The sequence below is a fragment of the Thamnophis sirtalis genome, unplaced genomic scaffold (genome assembly GCF_051295495.1).
Source record: "Thamnophis sirtalis isolate CommonGarterSnake01/CBP01778 unplaced genomic scaffold, rThaSir2_p1.2 scaffold_3, whole genome shotgun sequence".
Lineage (NCBI taxonomy): Eukaryota > Metazoa > Chordata > Lepidosauria > Squamata > Natricidae > Thamnophis > Thamnophis sirtalis.
In genome coordinates, this window is record NW_028261383.1 from 153,512,549 (window position 1) to 153,539,438 (window position 26,890).

Sequence of the window (26,890 nt, forward strand, 5' to 3'; positions counted from 1 at the left end):
TTTAGCATAATCTGTTTTTATTTCCAAATATAGTTTCAAAAATCATTCACCCACTAAAGGAGGCATTGAATGGATACTGTTGGTGGTAATTCAGATTCCCTTCCTTTACTGCTGGAGATAAAATGTTGAATGAAAGTCTAAAGGTAGAAAATATAAGCAGTACTTCTGATATTGTTGAATTCTAACTTCCATCATTCCTCATCAATGGACCTTGTGGGAGCTGGATTTCAACTGTATCTGGACGGTTGAATGCTGTCATAAAAGCAACAGAGTTTGGATTAAAGCTGGGATGTGGGATAACCTACATTTTAGGATGAAGCTCTCATGCTTTCTTTTAAGTAGTTTAAGAATGAAAATTAGTTTTGTAAATCCTGGAGGCAACTAAAGATTGTCATGTATAAATTTTCCTTAGCCCCTTTTGCCTGCATTTTGAGCACCAAGAAGACCAACAAACTTCACACCGCAGGGATCTTTGTAGATGTTTTGTCTCTACTAGATGAGAGCCTTTAAACCTACAAACCAAATTTTAGCACTCTCAGGTAAGGAATTTCCAAATGCAGTTTTCCATGGAGGGAGTGGAGGAGATGCATGATGTGCTGGGGGTCCTTGTTGCTGCAGCAGCAGGGTAATGTGCTACCCTTGTGAGACATCATTTTTGAAGCAAAGTAGAAGGTTAGAGTAGGCTGGAAATAGTTGCTTATGCGTGGCAATACCAGGAACATGGAGTCACTTGCCCCCAGAAGGTCTTCTGAAAAAAAGAAAACGATGACTATGTCAAGAGAAAAAGAACAGCTAGAAGTGAAAGAACTGCCATGAGGCAAAATGAATTAAGAATTGCAGCTAATCATGTGCTTAAATCTGGATCAGCAAGATCAGCCATATAAATGTTCCAACATAATCAGGAACCCATCAGCACAATAACATTCCCAGAGTTTCAGCAATGTTAAAGGCAGCACTGGAGAGACTTTGAATTGCAGGCGTAGCCTATTCTGGGATGGAGAAACTGGCTCTGTCAGTTTTGCTCCTCAGGCCCTTCAACTCATGGAGGCAACCCAAGGTAACCCAGAGTTGAAGGATGCTACTTGTCAAAGGCTCTTAGACTCAGAATTTTCTATTTCACAGACCACCTTTTGCAGCTACTAATATGAGGAGAAGGAAGAAAGACTTGCTTTAACTCCCTGCAGGTGAGCATCTCCAGCTATGCTGTAAAACAGATTCTTGCTATAAAAAATTACAGAACGTGGTGTCCCCAAAATATGCTGGATTCCCAATCAGAGCCAAAATACATGGTTGACAACATGCTGGGCATATCTGCTGCTCTCAATGGACCTTTTATTTGGTCTTTTTTCCTGTTTAGGGCTCCATAAAATGAATGCCCCAAAATACAGCTAATATGAAATATTTTCTCTTTATTTTTTTATTGATTGGATTTTATTGATTGGATTGAATTATTTAATGTTTTAGGGCCAAAAGGTGACTCAGACATAATCTTAATAAAGTAATCTAAGGAATAACAAAGCAATCTTTAATTAAATGGTTCCAGCCAGATTAGAGAGGATTTTTTTCTCCTATTTTATCTCTCTCTTTATATCTGAAAGCAACAAAGTTGAAACCATTGTGTTCTCATTTTTAACAATACCTTCTGTAGTTTCCACATTCGTGCAAATATGTATTCCGGGCCTGTGTTTTCCCCAATAGTGATGAGATAGAACTTATATATATCACCTTGAGTTGACCAGAAATAAAAGCAGGATAAAAACCAAATACATATTTATTTCAAGCTAGCATAGGTGTAGGTAAATAAAAACCAAATGAGCTAGCATAGATAGAGGTAACTAAGGCTAGGAATAGAGAATGTTGGAAAAGGAAGGAAGGAAAGAGAAGGATGACCAGTAGCAAAGTGGATGGAGTCAGTTATACTGGCTATGACTGAATCATTGGGAGACTTGAAAAAACAAGTAGGCATAGATCAACACGGAGAAGATCTATTTATGCTGTCACTAGGAATCAGAACCAACTTAATGGCACAAATTAACTGGTCAGTCGGTTGGTCAGTCTGTCAAGTTAATTAGTAAATACATATATGTGTACAGATTATATCCCCTGAGCTGCTGTTAGCCATTGCCAATACCAGTGGAATTAGAATAAGCTCTTAGTTTTATAACAATTTTATCTGCAAGTTGCTGGTGTTTCTGAATTCACCACCTTCTTTATCTTAATTTTAGCAGATGGAATATATGCCAGCTTGTAGGCTTGACCCTCTTGGAAGAAGAGATATTTACAATAATGAAAAATGGTATGAAGAGGGAACCCAAGACTTATTCCAACTCCACAACATAAACTGTCTACTCACCTCCTTGAGTGGACAGTGGGCCTGTGCAAACCACTCTTGGCAGTATAAGGAGAAAAAGATCACTAGGCCCAAACAGAGGCATAGCAATATGATGATGTTCCAGAAAGGGCCTTTTCTCTTATCATTGAGAACAAAATTAAAGAACACTATGAGGACAAACAGAAAAGGGTTAATTTTGTATATTCCAGCCACACTGAGCAAAGGAGATCTGTCACTTATTGATTTCTAATAACTGTTATCTAAAATACAGGGGTGGGTTGCTGCCATTCCCTGCCATTCTCGCGAACCGGTTGGTCACCGGACCCAGAAGTAAGCCTGCCCTGCCCCCAGCTCTGTATACCAGTCCCAGCCGGCTGATATTTCGTCCCTTCTGTCTCCCCGTTGCTCAGAAAAGCAACTTCGGGAAGATCCTTTGCTAGCAGGCAGGCTCTAGGACACCTGCTGCCACCAAAGGACCTTCCCGGAGTTGCTTTTCTGAGCAACGGGGAGACAGAAGGGACAAAATACCATCCGTTTTCCCCGTGCTCAGAAAAGCAACTTCGGGAAGGTACTTTGGTGGCCGCAGGCATCCTAGAACCTGCCTGCTAGCAAAGGACCTTCCCAAAGTTGCTTTTCTGAGCAACGGGGAGACAGAAGGGACGAAATACCGTCCATTTCAGTTCAGTTTATTAAATTTATATGCCGCCCTTTTCCCCCGAAGGGGACTCAGGGCGGCTCACAACTCGAACCGGGGAGGGGGATATAGACAAAAGATTTAAAAACAACAACATAACAATATATAATTTAAAACTCACAGCAGTCATACCATTCGAGATGGGGGCAACAGCTCTTTAGCCCCAGGCCTGTCGGAACAACCAGGTTTTGAGGGCTTTGCGGAAGGCCTGGAGGGTGGTGAGGGTTCGAATCTCCATGGGGAATTCGTTCCAGAGGGTCGGAGCAGCCACAGAGAAGGCTCTCCTCCAGGTAGTCGCCAGTCGACACTGGCCGGCGGATGGGATTCGGAGGAGGCCTAATCTGTGGGATCTAATCGGTCTAGTGGAGGTAATTGGCAGCAGGCGGTCTCTCAAGTACCCAGGTCCAATACCATGAAGCATGGGGAAAACGGTGGTAATTTGTCCCTTCTGTCTCCGCGTTGCCCAGAGAAGCAACTTCGGGAAGGTCCTTTGCTAGCAGACAGGTTCTAGGATGCCTGCCGCCACCAAAGGACTTTCCCGGAATTGCTTTTCTGAGCAACGGGGAGATAGAAGGGACAAAATACCCCCGGCTCTCTCGCACGCCTTCTTTCTCTGAAGCCACGCCGGATTCAGCAAACCGGGCAGCGCGTGCCCTTGGCCTTGTGCAGCAGCCGAAGAACAGGAGGCAAGGATTCAGCTGCTACACAAGCCCACGGGCACGTGCTGCCCTCTTCTCTCTGATAGCCGCCTGGTTAAAAAGGAGGTGGTGGCTCTGCTGGTCCGGAGCCCGTCCGGGAAGACAAGGAACCCGAGGGGGATAGCAATAGCAATAGCAATAGCAATAGCAGATTTTTATATACCGCTTCATAGGGCTTTCAGCCCTCTCTAAGCGGTTTACAGAGTCAGCATATTGCCCCCAACAACAATCCGGGTCCTCATTTTACCCACCTCGGAAGGATGGAAGGCTGAGTCAACCCTGAGCCGGTGAGATTTGAACCGCTGAACTGCTGATCTAGCAGTCAGCTGAAGTGGCCTGCAGTACTGCACTCTACCCACTGCGCCACCTCGGCTCATACATCCCTCCCCGCACGGATGGGCTCCGGACCAGCCAAGCCTCCTCCTCCTTTTTAACCAGGAGGCTATCAGAGAGAAGAGGGCAGCACGTGCCCGTGGGCTTATGCAGCAACTGAAGATTGGCTGGTTAAAAAGATTGGCTGGTTAAAAAGGAGGAAGAGGAGGCTCCGCTGGTCCGGAGCCCATCCGAGGGCTTAGGGATCCCCCTCGCATTCCTGGATGGGCTCCTCCTCCTTTTTAACCAGGCGGCTATCAGACAGAGGAGGGCAGCACGTGCCCGTAGGCAAGAAACACAAAGGAAGAGCAGAACGGCCTTAATCACGTCAAGCTGTCCAGTCAAAAAACCTTTCCCTTCTGTAGAAAAAAAAGGGGAAAAATTCCAGAGACTGACTGAAGGAGGGAATCCTCAGCCAGGGTACCCTTTGCTCCACCACAGCAGCCTTTTCAAGCAGGATCAGACTAGTTTGAAACCTCGCCTTCTACTTTGGCGGGGAAATTCCCTGCCGCCCAGGCTCTGTCCCACATAAAAAATCCTCTTCCTTGAAGCTCGAGAGGTGAGCACTGCCTCCACCCACCAGAATCTCCGGAGAGAACTTTGCAACTAGTTGAGGAGCGGCGAGCAGCGGACTTGAGTATTTGCATGCATTCAGCCAGGATCCTGCTGAGCCCTGCTACTTTGGACGACCCTGGGAGGTGTTGAAGAAGGACAGGTAGCTCAGCCTGATCTAGGACAACAGGAGCTACAGCGGCTTATAGACAGAGAGAGAGAGGGAGAGAGACAGAGACAGAAAGACAGACAGAGAGAGAGACACACACAGAGTGAGAAACACACAGACACAGACAGAGGGAGGAGATACAGAGAAAGAGACAGAGAGAGACAGGCACACAGACACACAGACAGACACACAGAGAAAATGACAGAGAGAGACACAGAGGGAGGGAGATAGAGGCAAAGAACCACACAGAGAGTGAGAGACAAACAGACAGAGAGAGACAGAGAGAGAAAAAAAGAGAAAGAAAAAGAAAGTGGGAGTGGGAGATGAAAGAAAGATAGATAGATAGATAAAGGGAGAGAGAGACAAAAGGAAGGAAGGAAAGAGAGAGAGAGAAAGAAAGAAAGAAAGAAAGAAAGAAAGAAAGAAAGAAAGAAAGAAAGAAAGAAAGAAAAAGAGAGAACTTATGACCACAATTGAGTCCAAAATTTTGGTTACTAAGCAAAAGTGTTGTTAAGTGAGTTTCAGCACATTTTTCAAATTGGCCACGCCTACATGGTCACATGACCACTGAGCCACTCCCTCAAAACAGGCCACACCTACAGAATAGTTTCTAAAAAAAATTGAAACCCACCACTGCTACAATAGGAAGATTGCTCATTAAGAAAACTAACATAATAGCAATTTCCATGTTAATTACAAGACAATATGCCCATCCCTACTTCCATGGAGGTAAAATAATTTGGGAAATAGAGTTCTCAAAACATTGTCATTGCAGGTGGAACTCTCTGTTCCTAGAACCTAGGCTATTTTCCTGTTGCTCTTTTATCTGAGTGATTATTGTGATTAAAACATCTGTTTTGGAAATGTGATTGGACTTCTGAAACAACAAAATTTTGTTTTCCAATTATTAATTTTGTTTTTGCTCTTTCTTTTTAATTTGTAAAACTGGTCCTGTTTGAGATTACATTATTCCTACTGCTGGAATAAAGAACCTTAATTTTCTTATAGAAGAACCACTGTTTACTCAGTCAATGACCAGCAAGATTTGAAAAAAATACTACACCAAAATAACTTTCTCAAGCATGAAAAAGCTGCCTCCATCCTAACCACACAGTGCATCATATGGGGCAATAATGCAATGTAGATGGGTGCCTGGAGAATTCTGGAAGCTGTAGTCAAAGTCACCAAGATTGAGAAACATGTTCTGACCTAGACTTAACAGAATCACAAAACAGACTCCTTGTCCTGAAACCCCCCTTTTTTTGGCTAATGTGAATTCCTTGCGTTCACATCCAGCAAAGTCCCGGAAATAAGCCTTTCGAAGTTTAATTGCAACAACAGACCTGATCAGTCCTTGGACAATTGCCAGGCCGATAGCTTCCAATTGCAAGGCTGTACAATGAAATATTGGCAAGGAGTCTCTGTGAGGCACAACTCAGATAAGTAAATCTTCACAATAATAAACAAACTAATTGTCTCCTGCAAACACTACTCCCATTTTGCCCCTATTCATTCCATATAGAAAAAGCCATTCAGTGTCACTTGTGACTTTACTCCCAAGTTGACCCCTGTTCCTTAATATATTTTGAATAAATTTGGAGCAACTCCACCTACAAGTGGTAGAAAAAATGTATCAAAAGGACATGAATGTGTGTTAATTGGGAAGTGTGGGAACCGCAGACCAGCAAAAGGGCAGAACAGAATAGCAATAGCACTTAGACTTATATACCGCTTCATAGTACTTTACAACCCTCTCTAAGCAGTTTACAGTCAGTCTATTGCCCCCAACAACCTTGGTCCTTATTTTACTGAGACCACGGACAGATGGAAGGCTGAGTCAACCTTGAGCCGCTCAGAATTCAACAGGAGCAATCCATGCCGGATTACTTTTTAATGGGCCTTGCTGGAATCCTCTGAGGGATGGTTTATTAGTCCATTTCCTGAGGCAGTACTAACCTCCAGTCATGGCAAAAAGCACAAACAAGACAGGAAAGAAGAAGCCAAAAGCCAAGGTGAAGAGGTATTCATGGATAACCGCTGACAAAAGGAAGACCATGAACATAGCTCCAGCTCGGGCTCTCCCTCCTATCAGCTGGAAGAGAAGGAGCACAAGTGAATTATAGACCTCATCCTGGTGTTCACCAATAAACAATGAAGACAGGCATAGAGAAATTACACAGAGAAGGTGTACTTTAGGGGGTAATATAGGGTGGGTTTGGTAACCTTGTCAGCCCTTTCAGGTAATCCAGACAGTAAACCAATAATAGTACTTTTATTGCAAAGTTACAGAAATAGAATCTTGCAAGGCTGAAAGCGCTTCCCCCCTTCCTGACCTTTATTTTCTGAGCCACAAGGAAGAATCCCCCCTGAGATGTTATTCTACCCGCAATCCTGCTCTGAGCTGAGACATCTCCTTTTGACCATTGCCCTGGCTGCAGTTCTTCCTCCTCCCCCAAAGACTATTCTCACAGCCCATTACGGCCTTACCTACCCACAGAAAATCTTGATAAATATAGCAGTACAGCCAATCGTGTACAATCCCATTCCATGACCGAAAAAATGCCGAGAATGATGTGGAATTCCACCAGTCCTAGACAGGAAGAATGAAATAAAGAGCATGAAAAACACAGAAATGCCAGGCTTCAAACGGGAACATCAGTGTATTTTGGCAAGGAAAGAGACAATCCACTCTAGATTGTCTGTTACAGATAGTCCTTGAGTTACAAGGGCAGTCGGGATTAGAATTTCCATCACTAAGTCAGTGGGGAAACCAGTGGGAATTTGCAACTGCCAACCAGGACTCTTATAGTCCCTACACATACATGGTTCCACAGGTGGTCTTCATTTAGTGACCACAATTGGGAGCAGCAAAAAAGTTGTTAAGTAATTGTTAAGTTATGTTATTTATTTGCCTAATTTATTGTTGAATTTACAGAGCTGCCTATCTCACCTCAAGTGACTGCGGTGCCATATGATAAAAGCAAAAATTAAAATATTTGAGAAGCCCATTAAAACAATTAGTAGGGAAAAAACATGCTTGCAATCTTAGTTCTACTTTCCTTCTCTTTACAGACCTACAGAGGTTGTAAATGTGAGGATTGATCATAACTTTATCATCATAGTTGTAAGTGCACCCAGTTGCTACATGAGGGACCACCCGTATTTATTACTTTGATTACAAGCAATCGGATAGTTCAATGTCAGTTTCTTCAGTACAGTTGTTTAGGCAAGTTGAAGTTTGCTTTTCTTTCAGAGCCATAACCTCTCAGAACTCTTTCCAAAGTTTTTCAAACTGTTCTTCACGGCCAATGGACCATTCAAGTATATCCATGAGATGCAGAAATGGACAGACTGACATTAAAGATAGAAGAAGCAGAAGAAGCAGAAGCAGAAGCAGAAGCAGAAGGAGAAGGAGAAGGAGAAGCAGAAGCAGAAGCAGAAGAAGAAGAAGAAGAAGAAGAAGAAGAAGAAGAAGAAGAAGAAGAAGAAGAAGAAAAGAAGAAGAAGAAGAAGAAGAAGAAGAAGAAGAAGAAGAAGAAGAAGAAGAAGAAGAAGAAGAAGATGATGATGATACAGAGTATTTTTGAACATGGGGTATGTTTTATAAAAGGTTGGATAATAGACGTAGAAGTTAGGAGCTGGAAAAGTATTATTACGTACGCAAATTGACCTAGTTAATACACTGTTCACAAAGTACTTTTGTATGTTAAATGAAAATGTATAAATAAACTGTTAAAAATAGTATCTCCATGAGGAATGAAATCCAGACTTCCCATTTCTTTCTTGTGCCCCCTTCCCCCTCTCATTCTCCCTTGTCATCACCTTGTAGAAAGAACGGTCCGCAAAGCACAGGAACTCAGCAAATATGTTTTGCCAGCAGTCCTGGAAGAAATAGAAGACCATGAATAGAAATGATATCCCTGAATGAGAGAGGTAAAGAAATACATTAATTCTTCCCACTTTCGGGAGAAGGAAGAGATTAAAAATTCAATTATTGTTACAGATTTAGTAGTTTAGTAGTTGTAGTAGTTTATTAGTCTTGTATTCCGCCGACTCCCAGAGGACTCCCGGCGGTTTACAATAAAAAGGGGGAAAGGGAATAAATAAGACAAACAACAATTTAAAATACAACAACATTCATAGTTCCCGTGGGGCTGGATACTTCAACAGCCCCCGGCCTGCCGGAGCAACCAGGACTTATTGGCTTTACGGAAGGCCTGGAGGGTCGTAAGGGTCTGGATCTCCACGCGGAGCTCATTCCAGAGGGCCGGAGCTGCAACAGAGAAGGCCCTCCCCCGGGGGGTCGCCAGCCGACATTGGCTGGCAGATGGGATCCGGAGAAGGCCTAGTCTGTGCGATTGAATCGGTCTTTGGGAGGTAATTGGCAGCAGGCGGTCTCTCAGGTACCCAGGTCTGATGCCATGAAGGGCTTTATAAGTAACGACTAGCACTTTGAAGCGTGTCCAGAGACCAATGGGCAGCCAGTGCAGCTAGCAGAGGATAGGTGTAACGTGCGTGTACCTAGGTGCACCCACAATCGCTCGCGCGGCTGCGTTCTGGACTAGCTGAAGTCTTTGGACACTCTTTAAGAAAGACAATTGCAAATCAGGTTAGACTTTTAGGCTAATATCCTAATGGAACGTCTATAGAGATTCTTAATCATCCAGGTCATCATTGTCCCAAAGGCCTTTACAAAAGGCAACTTGACATTCTGGGGTTTTTCCTTTAAAATGTTTCACTTCTCATTGGAGAAGCTTCTTCAGTTCTGAAAATGAACTAAGAAGCTTCTTGGATGAGAAATAAAGCTTTCACAGAAAAAACCCCAAGAAAGTCCAACTGACTTTTTAAAAGTACTTTGGGCATATCCAAGTGCAAGAGAAGCAGAATGGCTGGACTATGTTATTTTTTAGTTCCCGTTGTTAGGAACTACCTTGATTAGTGGCCGTTTGCCATCATGATGGTGATGAAAAAACTACTTTTGCAACCAACCCTACATTGATAACCTTCAAAGATTTGTAAAACCAAAGAAAGCTGAAGTAATCTCACCACACAATTATGGTATTACTTAGCAACCATTTTACTTTCAAGTTGCTGGTTCTAACTATGGTCACTAAACAAGGACTAAAGTACCATGGCACTGTATGACTTGAGAAGATCTCTTTTTGTGTGATATACACCTGTTTTTAATTAAGGCTATAACCCTGCATTGTCAAAGATTTAGACGCCTACGCATTGATGCCATTCAGCTGGTGTCCAAATGGAGTCAGAGACACTGACACGAACTTGCAGTTTTATATACTAATTAGCAATCATTTCACTTAATGTTCATATTGGTGGTCCCAACTGTGGTCACTAAACAAGGATTAAAGTACCATGGCACTGTAGGACTGGAGAAGATCACTTTTAGTGTGATATACACCTATTTTTAACGAAGGCTGTAGCCTACATTGTCTAAGATTTAGACACCTGCAAATTGATGTGTGAGACCACCATTATTATTGTTGGTGGTGGTCACAGTCAACTAGATTTTTTGACTGATTTTATGACCCTTTTGTCCACCTATTGAGTCCAAGGGATAGGCAGATGTTAGTGTTTGAGGGTGTTAAAGGTATTGTTGTAGGATATAAGTTGCTCCATGCAAAGCTGGCTTTTGCAATTGACTGACAGTAGTTTTGTCAACGTGGATGGTGTTCAAGTTGAACTCCAAGGAAGGATGATGGATTTGGGCAATGTTCAAAAGGGCATATAGTGCTGAGATGGTATTCAGCAGGTTCTGAGCAGTTCTAGAGAACCGGCAGCAGAAATTTTGAGTAGTTTGGAGAACTGGTAAATACCACTTCTGACTTGCCTCAACCCCATCTATTCTCTGCCTCCTGACTCCCAGCTAATCAGGAGGAAATGGAGATTTTACACTAACCTTTTCCTGCCACATTCACCAAGCCACGCCCACCAAGCCATGCCACGCCCACCAAGCCATGGCCACAGAACTGCTAGTAAATTCTTTTTGCATCCCACCACTGATATAGAGCATGGCACTTGGAGAATAATTAAGGCAAAAGCAGAAGAAAAGAGTAAATATCTGCAGGTTGCGAAAGCACTTTTACTGGAAACAGAATCATTCAACAATGAATTCATAAAGACTTCTTTGCTTGACTTTTGATCTATTTCACATATTTATCTATTAAATATATATGCTGCGCCTCGTTATCCAAAATAACTCTGGATGGCTGTGTATCACTTAGCTGATACATATAGTCCTGGTTATATGACCACAATTGAGTCCAAAATTGGTATTGTTAAATGAGACCATTTTATGACTGCCCCCATTTTACGACTTTTCCCACCAGTATTTATGGCATGTATTTTGATCACATGACCATGGGAATGCTGCAATGATCGTAACTGTGAAAAACGTTTATAAGTCCCTTTTTCAGTTCTGTTGAAGGTTACTAAACAAATGGTTGTATGTTGAGAACTACCTGTAGTATGTCTCCCTTCACTTTCTCTAAAATGTGATACATCATCCTGATCGTGTTTGAGGCTCTCCTGTTTCTTCTACAGGATGAGGTCAACATCCCAATTGCGTAGCATTACTGCTTAATCCCATTAAACAAACGAAATCACAATTCTTTCCACATACCGGGTATAAATGAATCAAAGATGGAGAGCAGCAGGGTTTTGCTGGTGAAAGGCTGCTTATGCATGTTGCCCAAGTTAGGGATGAAGTAGTATTTCAGAAGGAAATTCACAAAATATATACCAGCCAAGAACTGTGGAACAGAGAAAAAACTCTACCTTAGCAACCTACTGGCATCTCCATGTTGTTCTGGCAAGGCATACAGGTTTTCAGCTCTCAACTATGACTAAGAGAATCCTTCTTCTGTTCTATGATCTCAGAAGCTGGATTTGGCTGCCATTTTAATATCCTACAAAACCCAAATACTGTCCTCCAACACCAGCCCCTCTTCTGTTTAATTTTAGTCAATCTGTCATAGATTTCTGCACTACACACATCCTGAGTGGTTCTAAGTGCCACCAACTCTGCTTGCATCAAGTATGTCTCAGGAGAAATGTTGTACCTCATTCACTCAAGACTACAGAACTCTGGGAAATTTAAATGGTGGCCTTTGGTCACCCAGGGCTTTTTAAAATAGTATTGCTGGTATTTACTACCTTGGCAGCTAAGACACCTTAGGGTTTCCAGTCTAGCTAAGTCTTGTGCAAAAATCCAATAGTCCCCAAGCACATTTCTAATTCACAGAGAGGCCAGAAAAACCCATCTGTCAATGGAAACTTAATGTGTTTCTCTCATCTCGACCAGTTTTCGGATGACGTAACTCCAGCGGATGTATGGATCTCTATAAGGAAAGGAGCAGGGATTGAGTTGAGATATAACAGAGTAGTTCCCTTTTCTTGGAAAATACAATGGTTACAAGGTTGCTCTGGGGGCATGAACTGTATCTCCTGAAGCCCCTTTTGCCCATTCTTTTTCTCACAGAGCTGAGAAACCAGGGAGCCCAAAAAGACAATATGCAAAGAGGTACCTTGGATAGCTCTTTCTGTAGATCAAAGTAGGGCAGAAGAGAAAATATAAGTAGGTTGAGAATTCAGGACAGCTTATCTTCCCTGGAGTGGGGTGGGGGGTGGGGGGAGAAGCAAAGGAATGGTTGAAACTTCAGCTGCACTGATGAAATAGTTGCCCTGGAGCTTCCATGTTGCTCAAGTAGAAATTAAGCAAAGGTTTCTGAAAATCTGCCTTCATTGGTATACAAAAGCAACAAACAAGGAATTCCATGTATTCACAAGGATTAATCACCTATATTCTGCTTTCTGCAATATAAAGGCTGGCAAATAGGAGAAATTTTGATTTGTGAGGAATTTGGAGAAAAGTACTTGACCCAGGCAAGAGGTTTCCTTTGCTTTGCATCCATATTACTTTTCTTAGAATTTTGCAACACTTAAAATCTATTACAATATCTACCATACCAAATCACTGATAGGCAAATAGAAAGTGTAATCAAATTCTTCCATAGGTTGAGAAAGTCTGTGATAGCAATCAGCATGTGGAAGCCAGTGGCTACATGATTATCTTATGCTACAACTCAGATGTTGCAATTGGTGAAAAATCAGTTTGGGGACTATGAGGGTGACTTGTAGCTATCGTAATCAGCACTAAGTGTCTCCAAGTCAAACTCACCAACTTGGTTCATAGTGTGGAGAAGAGGAGGCATCGATTCTCGCAGAAATGAGTAGCTTTTCATCAGGAACCGGATCTGTGCCAGACAGGGCAACGAGCAAGGAAACAGCGTGAACTTGAGTCATGTTGTTCCCATGATGGATCCTATGGATCCCATGGTGCTCCAGACTCTGTCTGTCTAGACTTTTTAGACAGAAATGGCCCCTGCTTACTCACTTGGCTAACTGTCAGCTATACTATTTTTCTACTCAACATCTTGCTTGGATGAAATCTGCTTTTCTTCTAGCTAGTAAGAAGAACATATATTTGAGTCATCACAAGTGCTACTGTCACCATTTATATATGACATATACATGATGATGTCTGCTAAGGACCATATCTTCTGTCACAAGACTTTTAAAAAATGTACTGTATATCTTCTTCAGGGCAATGTATAGTGAAGTATGTATCTTTAACCTGGCCTATCCTTAATGACTCTATTTGGGGTTGGTCCAGGCCATTCAGAGGATACCAGCAGAGCAACCGGTTCTCTGCCCAAATGATTTCTTCCAACAACCAGTTCACCAAACTGCTCAGAAAGTTAACAACTGATTCTCTTGAAGTGGTTCAAACTGGCTGAATCCACTACTGGATACCAGACAGGAGAAAGCTACCTAAACATGGAGTGAGGGTGGCATGTCTTCTCTGTACAATGGCAAATATATGGCCTGTGTATGGAAGTTTACATTAATGCTACAGGGGGCCTTTCTAGCGCTTGCTACTAGCTATACGTTCCACACTGAGATGTCTTGGGGCAACCAGAATTCCTTCATAAGTCCAACCTCACTTCAAACGTCAACCTTAGCTTCTCCCATTTCTGTTTAAGAACTCCTTTCCCCTGTACCCACTTTCTTTGTGCTGCCCCAGTGCCATACCTGCTCAAAGAGGACAATTTTACGGGAGGCAATTCCCAAATTACAGTAGACAGCAATATAGACGGGGAAGAATCCCAGCACTGCAGCATGGCAGAGAAGCATCAGGAACACCAAGGTGACCGTCAAAAGGTTGGGGAACCTGGTCATCTTCAAGCAGCCTGACCACATTTGCAGGGCCTGAAAGGGCACAAATAAGGTGTAGAGGAACATGCAGAGCCAGGCCAAGAGTGCTGTGGGCAGCTGTCGAAAGCCAATGATAAAGAGCTCGAAATCCAAAACAAGACTGTAGAAGAGAAAGAAGAAAAAGTATTCTAAGGATGCTGCCCAAAAGATGAGGATGTTTCAAGTGAAATAAGCAGTTTCTCTGGGTTATCCCCAATATTCAGTGGCATGACTGATGAAAAGTGAAGGGGATTGGTCCTGCTATTTTGAGGAAGGAAACTCATGAAAGTTCCCATGAACTCTTCAAAATAGTCAGAACAGAGTTAGAATGATGGAAAACCCACCTCCAACTGAAAAATTACGATCAGTCACCCTCATTTTGTTTTATAACAGAATTAGTTAACTAGTAGATGGAAGTTTTAAGTTAGCATCTATGGTTATAATCTATGGCTCCCTTATATTCCGAGGAGAGTTTCCTGCAACAGTTGTGACAGTTGAAACCATTAAGCAGCAAGGCCCATAGTGACTATACACTATACACTTTATTTGAACTGCATGGCTACATAACCATCATCTGCTACCAATCTGTATGGCTGTATAATAACCCTATACCATTTCTATAGAATAAAGCAGAACTTCTAACAATGCTTCAGCTTCTACAGAACTGCTGGTGATTTCAAGGATTTGCCTATCATGGACATTTCCTTCTCCTTCTTTTCCTTTGAGGAATTATTTCATTTGTAAGGCTTCCCAATTAAAAAGTGGCCCATGGCAGCATACAGCATTAAAAACAAATAAACATTACAGTGAGCAGAATGGCCAAAAGGCTGGAATGATGCCAGAACCAGATTTTTCATAGGTAGATGGAGACTTCCCATGAATGAAGGCAAAAATACGTACCCCAGGATAATGTTGGGGGATTCAATCAGGGTCAATTGCCGGGACTGGAGGTTTGATCTTCCAAGCTTCAGACTCATGCTGGAGCAAATCCTCAGGGAACTCCTCTCTCACCTAAATGTTTGTTGGTTTGTTTTCCAGGTCTTTCAAGGTGAGTTGCTCCATTGGACAGAACTTATTGTTTGGTTTGTGTGCAATCAGCATTGCCAATACTTTTGCCTAATTAATGGCATGTTTTTCTGGCTCTTCTATCTCTGATCTGTTGAATATAGAGTCTAATGCTCCTATCAATTCTCTTAGGGTGGCGTCACTCCCACGTTCTGGTGAGAGAGAAGTTCCCTAAAGATGGGCTCCAGCACGAGTCCAAAACTTGGAAGACTAAACCTCTGGTCCTGATGACTGACCCTGATTGGATCCTTATGTTTTTCCTTCCTACGGCTACTGGATCTGGATTACAAAAATCCAGCTGAAATATAGGTGACACAGCAAATATTTGTATATCTCCCTGCCACCATCACATGGTCATTCGGATTTTTTCATATCCCATCCGCTCCAAAAGGATTAATTTCCTTCATATAATATCTTTCACTGTTCCTATTTTCTATATTTTTCCATTCCTTTATTAATAGTAAATTTACCCTGATTTTCTTTAAAGTCAATCAGTCAAAATCAATTTATTCATTGTTTTGACTACTGGTCAAATGGAATGGAATATAGTACAAATACAAATCATGACAACAAATGGCAGATGCGTATAATTTGACACAACACATATGGTCAGACATGAACACGTGCACAGAAAGACCCAAAAAGTAACAAAATTCATTCAGAAGGAGGGTACAAAAAGCGTATCTGTGTAACTAGGTGACTAGCATAGAGGAGATTGTTTAGATGACTAGCAAAGGTGGCACCAATGGAGGCATTTCCCACTTAGGTTTAATCTCTAGGTGGGCATAGGAGGGTCGCAAGTGTTACTGTTCAACAGGAGCACAAAGACAAGGAGAAGAACAAATTCCATTTTCTTTTCAGCTAGTAGATGAACAGTGAGAAGTGGGAGGAGATGCACCAGGGTCAAGCTGCCTGCAGGGCCCCAAGGATGTTAAACTTTGGATGGAACCTAAGTTTAAAGATTAGGTAAATGTGCTTTTAGGATTACTACTGTGTTCCTTAGCACAAAACAAATAGCATTATATCCCACATTCTCCCCAGAATTAGCATACATCAGAGAACAGCCTTTCTATCCTGCCCCCTTTTCTGGATCATACCGTCCTTCATCGATGGAATCCACAGTGATTTGCTTGAGGGCAAAGATACAGAGCATGGCCACAAATATGTGATGGATTGTGCGGAAATGTTCCACCTCCAGCAACATGCTGTAAAAGAGAGACAAGTTGCCAGCAAGTAAGTAACAGAAGTTGGGAAAGATGGGCATCTGGAGATCATTGGACAAAACCTGGGAACCAAAGATTTTCATTTAGTGTTCTGTGCAAAAACTTGTAGTTTCACTTGTACAAAAGAAATAATATTCAAGTGGCTGGGAGGAAAATGTTCCATCTCTTATCTCTTCTAATATGCTAGTAATAACTCTTTGTAGTATTGCGCTAATCAACCTAATCCTTTCAAAAATACTCCATTTTGTTTCCCATCACCTGTATCTATTCTTTTTATACTCTCTTGGCACCCACCAAAGAGTCTCAGCATTGTGTGGCTTTGGAGCATGTTCAGTCCTTATTGGGCTATTTCCAATAACTGATATTTGGAATATCAGTTATTTGCCTAAGGTCACTTTTGGAATCTGAGGCCTTAGAGATCTGGCTACTTTGCACATTGTCCCTCTGTCTAAGTCTTGTTCATATCATAGCCAGGCAAGTAAGTAAGTAAGTAAATCTTTATTAAGGTCAAAGACCAGCATTACACATTAGTTTTTACACTATGTTAAAAATACTGACATTAAAATATAATTAAAGGTATTGACATTAAAAATCAAAAATAACATACATGTTCTCAGATTGTTCGGGTCACTCCCTGATTTACCTGGGTGCAACGCTGTTAAGTACACAGTAGGAGTAAATACAATGGTCCAAAGATTGTTAGATATAGGTCTAGATAATTGGTATAAGATTACAACTATACTTCTGTAGCCAATTTTTTTCTTATGGACATTGCAGCAGCACAGAACTTTGCCACTGCATACGTGGGAACCAGGTTAGTGACCTGGAGGAGAAAGCCTAGATAAAAATTGTCTGCCCTCTCTGGCAATCTCTCTAATAAGGGGAGAATATGTGCAGACCTACAAGCTCTGTATAGCTCACAGTGTAATAGAACATGTGAATTATCTTCCACTTCTCCTTTACCACATATACAAACCCATTCTGCTATAGGTGTTCTCTTATACCTGCCCTGGAGGAGTGCTGAAGGAAGAATGTTAAATCTGGCTCTGAAGAAAGCTATTCTTTGTTTGGGAAGATCAGATCATTTAGATATCTTGCCAATTCCCACACACCCTGTTTGATTCTGTCCCTACTGTGGAGAAACAACCTATTTAGTTCTTCTTGGAACTCCATGTCCCTCATTCTATTAATTACTACTTGCTTTGCTTGATCAAAGCCTAGGGACATTAAGAATACTGGTGAGAGACGATAAGAGCCCAGCTTGTGATCAATTGCCTGTTTCCAGGGGGAGGGGAAATTTAAGGTGACCAGATTTTCAGATTGGTAAAGAGGGGCACCTTTGACCGGGGGGGGGGAGGGGCTTGATTAAAAAATTTATACGGAGCAACAAAAATTTTCATACAATGCAAAAATACGCAAATTGTAATATTTTTTTATTTCAACATAACTACAATTTACAAATATAAATTGTAACTGTTGCCAAACATCAAAATTTTGATCACGTGACCATGAGGATGCTGCAACTGTCGCTAAGTGTGAAAATGGTCGCTAAGTGTGAAAAATGGTCATCAGTCACTTTTTTCAATGCCATTGTAACTTTGGTCACTAAACCCATTATACCACTTTTCTTGCCACAGTTCTTAAGTGAATAACTGCAGCTGGTATTTTGTATTTTGGATAGAATCTTTTTTTAAATAGTCTAAGACAATTTTAAAAAAGAATCCACACAGAATAAATTGAAGTAAAACATTTCAAACTATTCCACACAGAATAAATTTAAGTAAAACTATTTTTAAAAATTCTATGCACAATATATTTCAAAGTATTGTGCATAGAATTTTTAAAAATGGCTTCACTTCAATTTATTTTGGATAGAATCTTTTTTAAATAGTCTAAGACAATTTAAAAAAAGAATCCACACAGAATAAAACTATTTTAAAAAATCCTATGCACAATAAATAAAATATTATTTTAAAATACATTAAAAAAATAAAAGAAAAAAACCCAGCTCACTTACCAGCAGGCAGGCACTCCAAGTCAATCCAAAATGATGTAGATGTTAATACAAAGAACTGAGCAAATTAAAATGGTGAAATTAGTCCCAGGGAAATATTTTTCAAAGAAACTTTGCCACCATTTTTTCCACACGAGCCGACCTCCAACCTCCGTGCCCCTCCTCTCCGGGAAATCCAGGAAGAAACAGTCACTACTTCTCTAGCCAAAGTGTTTCCTGGAGCTCTATGGTACTGGGTCATCTTTTCTTATAAAAGGAGGTAAAAAAGGCGGGGGCTGGTCCGTTTTCTTGCTTTAACGTTTTAATATCTTCAATGAAAGTACTGAGACATAGAGAGAGGTTAGACAGACTGTCTTTTGTCTTGCCCCGGTTAGGATTTCTTAAGCAAATCCACTGGGCTTTCAACATGAAGCCAGAAAATCGGGACTTTTTTAAAATGCTCCAGGACACGGGACAAATTGTTAGAAATTGTGACAGTCCCGCCAAAATCGGGACGTCTGGTCACCTTAGGGAAATTATAACTCAACACTAGTGGGGACAGACACTCTGGAAAGAAATGCATTTTAAGCCAATGAATGATCATCCTCTTCCAGGCTCTTACCTGAATTTGAGGCATGCCTGTCTCAATTCTTAACTGGGTATTTGGAGTTCCATTGGATGCAGCTAAGATGGCTCGCAGGATTTTGCTTTGTGTGATTTCTAGCAAGTCTCTCTTTGCAAGGATTCCTGTTGGTGCCCCATATAGAATTTGTGCCAATGTTTTGGCCTCAAAAAGTTTTAAGGCAGCAGGTACTAACTGACCTCCACATGTATAAAGTAAATGTTTAATTGCATTTGAGGACCTATTGGCTACTTGCAATGTGTGATCAGGTGTGCCTTCCATGTCCCTTGCGACTGGAAAACCACCCCAAGGTATCTAAATGTTCTAACCTGTTCCAAACTATGTCCTTCTGTTTTCCAGGAGTATTGGCTTGGTCTTTTAGCAAAAACTAAAATTTTTGATTTATCAAAATTAAGGACCAGCTTGTTTTGCCTGCAATAGCCAAGTGTTGCCCTAATTGCTCTCTTCGGTCCTACAGGGGTTTGTGAAATGATAGCGGCATCATCAGCATATAAGAGAATTGGCGCTTTGTGTTGTGCTAGGTTAAGAGGATAGAAATCAGGGTTCTGTAAGAAATCAGTCAGGGGATTAATATAGAAGTTAAAGAGGGAGGGGGACAGGATGCAACCCTGCCTTACCCCTTTTTGTACCCTTACTGAGCCGGTTTAACTCCCTTGGGGATTACACCTCATTTTCAAGGTGGAATTGGCATACAATTTTTGTATGAGGAAGAGGAGGCGTTTATCGATAGAGGTGCATTTTAATTTCTCCCAGAGGGTGATCCTGGATATTGAATCAAAGGCCTGCTTAAAATCAAGGAAGGCCACAAAAAGAGAGGTTTTTTTTATATGTGTATTTTTGTACTAAATGGTGGAGTACCAAGATATGATCCACCATAGATCTTCCTTCTCTAAAACCGGCTTGTTCATCTTTGATTATCCCCCCTCAAATTAGCCAATCTTGAAGTTTATAATTTAGGTGTTTGGCATATAGTTTACTAATAACGCTTAGAAGGCTAATGGGTCTATAGTCGCCTGGGTCATTTCTATTACCTTTTTTATAAATTGGTATAATTGCTACTCCCCAATCTCTAGGTATATGGCCTGTTTTATCTATAAATGTAAACAGTGATGCTAAAAGTGGAGCCCACCAACGGACGTTCTTTTTGATTATTTCTGGCAGGACATTATCAGCCCCGGATGCCTTATTAGCCTTTAGGGCTCCAATCAACCAGGATATCTCTTCTGGTGTAACAGGAGGTCAGTAAGGAGTTTGGTCCAAACTAGTTTGGCTCTCCTTGGTTTCATAGTCAGGATCTGTATAAAGCTCCCTAAAATACTCTTCCCAGGCATGAATCGGAACCTGATTTGTTGGGGGTAGGGGAGGTTTTCCCAATCCCCTGGTGATGTACCAAAAAAGGGATGTATTTTTTGTCCTGACTGCCATAATTAGTCTATGCCAAGACTCCTTCTGAGCCGCACTTTTCTTTTCTTTTAGAAGGTTCTTATATTGTGCTTTCAGCTGCTTTAAGTAGTAAGTGTGATCCTCAAAGGGGGCACTTTTACTTTTCTTGTATTCCATATTATATATCCTTTTTAGTTGCATGCAATCTCTATCAAACCATGTTTTTGTTCTTTGAAACCGGCCTTTTGGAGTGAGCTAGTGATCTGTTACTGAGAACCGAATTCAAATTTAAAATTAAGGATTCAAACCCCTCTAGGTAAGATCCTCCACACTTATTTCTTAGTATGTACATAGCTCTATGGTTTCAGGGACTAATAGCCAGGCATTTACTCAAACAAGGACCGTTGAGGGACAAAGATTTTCTTCTTAGAGCCTAGAGCACTCGTGGAGGTCCGATAGGTCCGAGTCGAAACGGGCACTTTTGACAGCATGCACCAAGGAGTACATTCGGACCTTAAGAACAACAAAAAGAACATACATTGCCTCCTTGGTAGCGTCCGCCGAGTCCCGCCCAGCCACCCTGTTTAGGATAACCCGCTCCCTCCTAAATAGGAGGGAGACGGGGGACTCCTTACAGGGTAAGGCTGAGGAGTATGTCCAGTTCTTGGCGGACAAAGTTGCCCGGTTTCGAGCGGACCTGGACTCCACCCCAGTAGATCCAGCCGAGACACAAGGAGAAAACTTGGCAAACCATCTCTGGGTTGAGTTTCAGGAAGTTGCCTCTGGGGATGTGGACAAGGCTATGCGAGGTGTGGGTGCCTCCACCTGCATACTGGACCCGTGTCCCTCCTGGCTGGTTGCCAACAGCAGTGAGGTGACACGAGGCTGGATCCAGGCGGTTGTTACCGCTTCTCTTCGGGAGGGGTACTTTCCCACCGCGCTTAAGACAGCGGTGGTAAGACCCCTCCTGAAGAAGCCGTCTCTGGATCCAGCTGTTCTTAATAACTATCGTCCAGTCTCCAACCTCCCCTTTGTAGGGAAGGTTGTTGAGAAGGTGGTGGCTCTCCAACTTCAGCGTACCTTGGAGGAAGCTAACTATCTTGACCCCTTCCAGTCTGGCTTCAGACCCGGTTACAGCACAGAAACCGCTTTGGTCGCATTGACTGATGATCTCTGGAGAGCTAGGGATGGAGGCCATGCTTCCATCCTAGTTCTCCTGGACCTCTCAGCGGCTTTCGATACCATCGACCATGGTATCCTTCTGCGACGACTGCGGGAGATAGGGGTGGGCGGCACTGTTTTGCAGTGGTTCTCCTCCTATCTCTCGGACAGGTCGCAGTCGGTGTTAGTGGGGGGGCAGAGATCGTCCCTGAGGCCCCTAACTTATGGGGTGCCGCAGGGGTCGGTCCTATCCCCCCTACTATTTAACATTTACATGAAACCGCTGGGCGAGATCATCCGAAGGCACGGGATAAAATATCACCAATATGCGGACGATACACAGTTGTATCTGTCCGCCCCGTGCCAACTCAATGAAGCGGTGGACGTGATGAACCGGGGACTGGAAGCCGTTAAAGACTGGATGAGAGCAAACAAGCTGATACTCAACCCAGACAAGACCGAGTGGCTGTTGTGTTTCCCTCCCAAAAATTTGACCACCATACCATCACTCAGGCTGGGGGGACAAAATTTAAACCCCTCAGAAAGGGCCCGCAACTTGGGAGTCCTCCTGGATTCACAGCTAACTTTTGACCACCATCTCTCAGCTGTGACCAGGGGGGCATTTGCCCAGGTTCGCCTGGTGCGCCAGTTGCGGCCCTACCTGAATCGGGAGGCCCTCACAACAGTCACTCGAGCCCTTGTGATCTCTAGGCTGGAATACTGTAATGTGCTCTACATGGGGCTGCCCTTGAAGAGCATCCGAAGACTACAGCTAGTCCAGAATGCGGCCGCGCGAGTGATCGTGGGCGCACCACGGTTCGCCCACATAACACTGATCCTCCGTGAGCTGCACTGGCTACCTGTTGGTCTCCGGGTGCACTTCAAGGTCCTACTCACCACCTATAAAGCGCTCCATGGTAGTGGATCTGGCTATTTGAGAGACCGCCTTCTGCCAATTACCTCCCTGCGTCCCATCAGATCGCATAGAGTTGGCCTCCTCCGTATTCCATCCGCCAGTCAGTGTCGACTGGCAACTACTCGGAGGAGAGCCTTCTCTGTTGCGGCTCCGACACTATGGAACAATCTCCCCGTGGAGATTCGTACCCTCACCACCGTCCAGGCCTTCCGCACAGCCCTCAAGAACTGGCTAACCCGTCAGGCCTGGGGATAATCTTATTTCACCCCTCCCGAATGCTGAGTGAATGTTGAGTTTTATTGTCTAATTTACTTTGTGCACATTTCTTTTTTCATATTGTCCTACACTCCCCTTCCTTTTTGATTGTAAGCCGCCCTGAGTCCCCTCAGGGAAAAGGGCGGCCTATAAATAAATAAATAAATAAATAAAAAAATAAAAAAAAATTCTTCAGTAGCTGACCCTTCTCTCTGCAAGATAAGATTTCAAAGCAGGTAATATTTAGTATATTTCTCAAAACCTTCTCTCCTCTGAGAAGGGGGGTAAAGGTAAGAGTCCCTGAGGATTTTACTCCACAGTCAGTGATGACTATAGGAGGCAGGGCCCATTTCTGTTTCAAGGCCATTGAGCCAGCACTGCCTGATGACTCTGTTTTCCCCATCCCTGTGTAAAATCAATTGCCAGGAACCGCTTCCACCTGGTTTGCTTGTTTGCTGGGATGACGCTCAATTGCTGGGGTCTGGAATGAGCTGCTTCTTCCAAGGTCTTGTCTAAGAGATCACTCAGCTGATTGTGTACCTCTTCTAGTACCTTCGCCTTCATTACCTACCAACAAAACAGAGGGAATTTAATGATGCCCAGGCCTGTCATAGATTCCTAGAATGCATTTAGATGATGAACACTGTTAGGGAATTGCACAGATGATGTCCAAATGGAGTCAGAGATGCTGACACGAACTTTCAGTTTTATATAACTAAATATATTTATAGTGAACATCATGAGGTAAATTACAGAGAGCACACAGCAACTAATCACAACTTCGATTGCCTCATGCAGTACCCAGCTCTTCTCAACTAATTTGTTTTGCAGTGGTTCTCCTCTTACCTCTCGGACAGGTCGCAGTCGGTGTTAGTTGGAGGGCAGAGATCGACCCCTAGGCCCCTAACATATCGGGTGCCGCAGGGTTCGGTCTTGTCCCCCTTACTTTTCAACATCTACATGAAACCGCTGGGCGAGATCATTCGGCGGCACAGGATAAGATACCACCAGTATGCGGACGATACCCAGTTGTATCTGTCCGCCCCGTGCCAACTCAATGAAGCGGTGGACGTGATGAACCAGGGCCTTGAAGCTGTTAGGGACTGGATGAGGGCTAACAAGCTTGTGCTCAACCCAGATAAGACCGAGTGGCTGTTGTGTTTCCCTCCCACTAATTTGGCAAGTGTTCCATCTCTCAGGCTGGGGGGTCAAACACTACACCCCTCAGACAGGGTCCGCAACTTGGGAGTCCTCCTGGACCCACAGCTGACTTTTGACCACCATTTGTCAGCTGTGACCAGGGGGGCATTTGCCCAGGTTCGCCTGGTGCACCAGTTGCGCCCCTACCTGAACCGGGAGGCCCTCACAACAGTCACTCGTGCCCTTGTGAACCCTAGGCTGGAGTACTGCAATGTGCTCTACATGGGGCTGCCCTTGAAGAGTATCCGGCGACTTTAGCTAGTCCAGAATGCGGCCGCGCGAACGATTGTGGGTGCACCTCGGTTCACCCACATAACACCTATCCTCCGCGAGCTGCACTGGCTACCTGTCGATCTCCGGGTACGCTTCAAGGTGCTACTTGTCACCCATAAAGCCCTTCATGGTATTGGATCTGGGTACTTGAGAGACCGCCTACTGCCAATTACCTCCACGTGACCAATTAGATCACATAGATTAGGCCTCCTCCGAGTTCCATCTGCCGGTCAGTGTCAACTGGCAACCACGCGGAGGAGAGCCTTCTCGGTAGTAGCTCCGACCCTTTGGAACGATCTCCCCGTGGAGATTCGTACCCTCACCACCCTCCAGACCTTCCGCACAGCCCTTAAAATCTGGCTATCCCGTCAGGCCTGGGGCTAAAGATTGTAACCCACCCGAATGGTATGAATGTTGTGCTTTTTTAATTATGTATTGTTCTCACGTGTTAAATGTTTGTTTCCCCCCCCTTGAGTTGTAAGCCGCCCTGAGTCCCCCCAGGGAAAAGGGCGGCATATAAATAAACTTTCATAACTCATAACTCATAATTAGTGATAACTTGCCTCCTCCGTTCTCCCAAAGTTCTTTCTCCAGAGTGTGATAGTTTTCTACTGGATTCCTCTCTGTCTGTTCTTACTCATTGTCCGGTTGCTTCACTTCTTTGATCTGTTAAAGAAGCTTCTTTGTCTCCAGAAAGCCTAATAAACATATAGGACCTAATCCTTGAGTTCTGACAGGCGGGCGAAAGAAAGTGCCAGCCCGCCGCTGGCTTTCTTTTGCCCGCTGCTATGTCCAACATAGAGGCGGGCAAAAGAAAGCCAGTGGCAGGCTGGTGCTTTCTTTCTTTTGCCCAGAGGCTTCAGCCCATCTGAGCTGCCCGTCTCTGGGCAAAAGAAAGAAAGCGGCTTTTGCCTGCCCTGCCGCTATGTTGGACATAGTGGCGGGGCAGGCAAAAGAAAGCCAGTGGCGGGCTGGTGCTTTCTTTCTTTTGCCCAGAAAGAGTGGGCAGCTCAGGCGGACTGCAGCCTCTGGGCAAAAGAAAAAAAGCGGCAGCCCACCAGCAGAGGCGGGTAAAAGACCCGCCTCTGCTGGCGGGCTGCTGCGGACACAGGGAAAGAAAGCTGGCAGGCTGCCCTCCCTGCCTCTTCAACTCCTACCCCCTTCCCTCTCTTCACTTTCAAACAAACTCTCTCTCAAATTGAGAGAGAGTTTGTTTAAGTGAAGAAACAAACACATGCACACACATACACACACACACAAATTACTTACAATTACTTACAAATTACATTAATTTTGAATTCCTCCCTCTCCCTCCGACCCACATACCTTTTCCAGCTGTTTCACAATCACAGAGGATTTCAACTCTGCTCTTGCCTGCCATCATGAAAATGTAAAAATGTAAAAGGAAAAAGGCAAGAGCTGCTGAAGTCAGGCTGGGCTAGCTGCTGCCAGAGTCCCCAATGGATGACTCTGCTTAACTGTTTAAAAAAGCCTCTTAAAAAACCATCCTCTACAGGAGGAGGCAAGAGAACCATGTGCCTCATCTACATAAGAAATTTTTCGGCTTTTAAACCTTGCTTAACTCTGCTCGAGTAAACATAAAGTCAGACTAAATGAGGCACGTGGTTCTCTCGCCTCCTCCGGTACAGTTTAAACAATTAAGCACTAAGCAGAGTCATCCACTGTGGCTCTGGCAGCAACTACCTCAGCCTTTTTCCTTTTACATTTTTTTTCTTTTCAAGATGACAGTGGTGAGGCTTTGCCTCCCCTGCCTCCCCTGACTGCATGTCACTGCCACTTTGTGAAAGCACTCTTTCCATACTGGAAATCCAGCAAAGATTGCATCTGCCATCCTTTTTGTAGAACCACATCGATACAACTTCCCTCTACTTTCCTCTTCCTTTAATGTACATTTGATCATCTTCTGTTCCTGAATCCCTTCCACCCCTAAATTTACTTTATGAATATCTGTATTACGAAGAATACATACAACAAATACTATTCCTTTAACTACAAGTTCTGCAGTCTTTCAGCAGGAAATGGCACGAAATTCTTGGGTCTGGACTCCAAAGCATTTGGGTGACACTACATAACTCTCTAGTAAAGTAATATTAGGGGTTTTTTTGCTGCGGCTCCCAAAATGCTAATCTCTGCATAATAATACTTAATTCCAAAACCTAATTGAAAATCCCCAGATAATTTATCCACAGCAGGGATATCCCCCAATTTGTGCAGCAAAATATATCATCCATGCTCTTTAAATGCCCCCTTCCCATTGAGTAATTGTGCTTCCTCTTCTACCCTGGTCTGCTCCTGAGAACTTCTTCGCCTCAGGCCTCCAGTGCTCATTTCCCTTGGGTCCATGATGGTTCTGAAAGTAGAGTTTCTTAGGTTAATTTTACACTCTAGCCCAGCAGACAGGTAACTGGGGGGGGGGGGTAAAGTCTCTGTTGTTAGAACTTTGCAATTCGTTAATGCACCGATGAGGTAACTAGTATCAAGTAGCTGTTTAGTCACAAGGCCAGAAAGTTCTCTAGTAATAATATTGGGACAGATGTAGAACCCCAACAGTTGAAATATCAGGCAAAATAAGGTAGCTACCTCAGTCAGCAGATGCTGTGCATGGCCGAGGTGGCACAGTGGTTAAATGCAGCACTGCAGGCTACTTCAGCTGACTGCAGTTCTGCA

General features: G+C 43.3%; 1 protein-coding gene across 1 annotated transcript; it reads right to left on the reverse strand.

The window, feature by feature from the left end:
- LOC148048269 (sterol O-acyltransferase 2-like) lies at positions 1 to 26,566 on the reverse strand. The gene is made up of 17 exons (XM_087710481.1): positions 26,468 to 26,566; positions 26,268 to 26,295; positions 24,762 to 24,775; positions 23,169 to 23,296; positions 22,137 to 22,158; positions 20,788 to 20,822; positions 16,253 to 16,360; positions 13,929 to 14,211; positions 13,015 to 13,090; positions 12,362 to 12,443; positions 12,136 to 12,175; positions 11,458 to 11,587; positions 8,640 to 8,737; positions 7,309 to 7,407; positions 6,774 to 6,909; positions 2,354 to 2,499; positions 1 to 748 (listed from the first exon to the last, which is right to left on the reverse strand). The coding sequence occupies exons 1-17, from the start codon at positions 26,564 to 26,566 to the stop codon at positions 698 to 700; spliced, it is 1,575 nt and encodes a 524-aa protein (XP_087566607.1). The 3' UTR covers positions 1 to 697.
- Between the last annotated feature and the right edge of the window lie 324 nt (positions 26,567 to 26,890).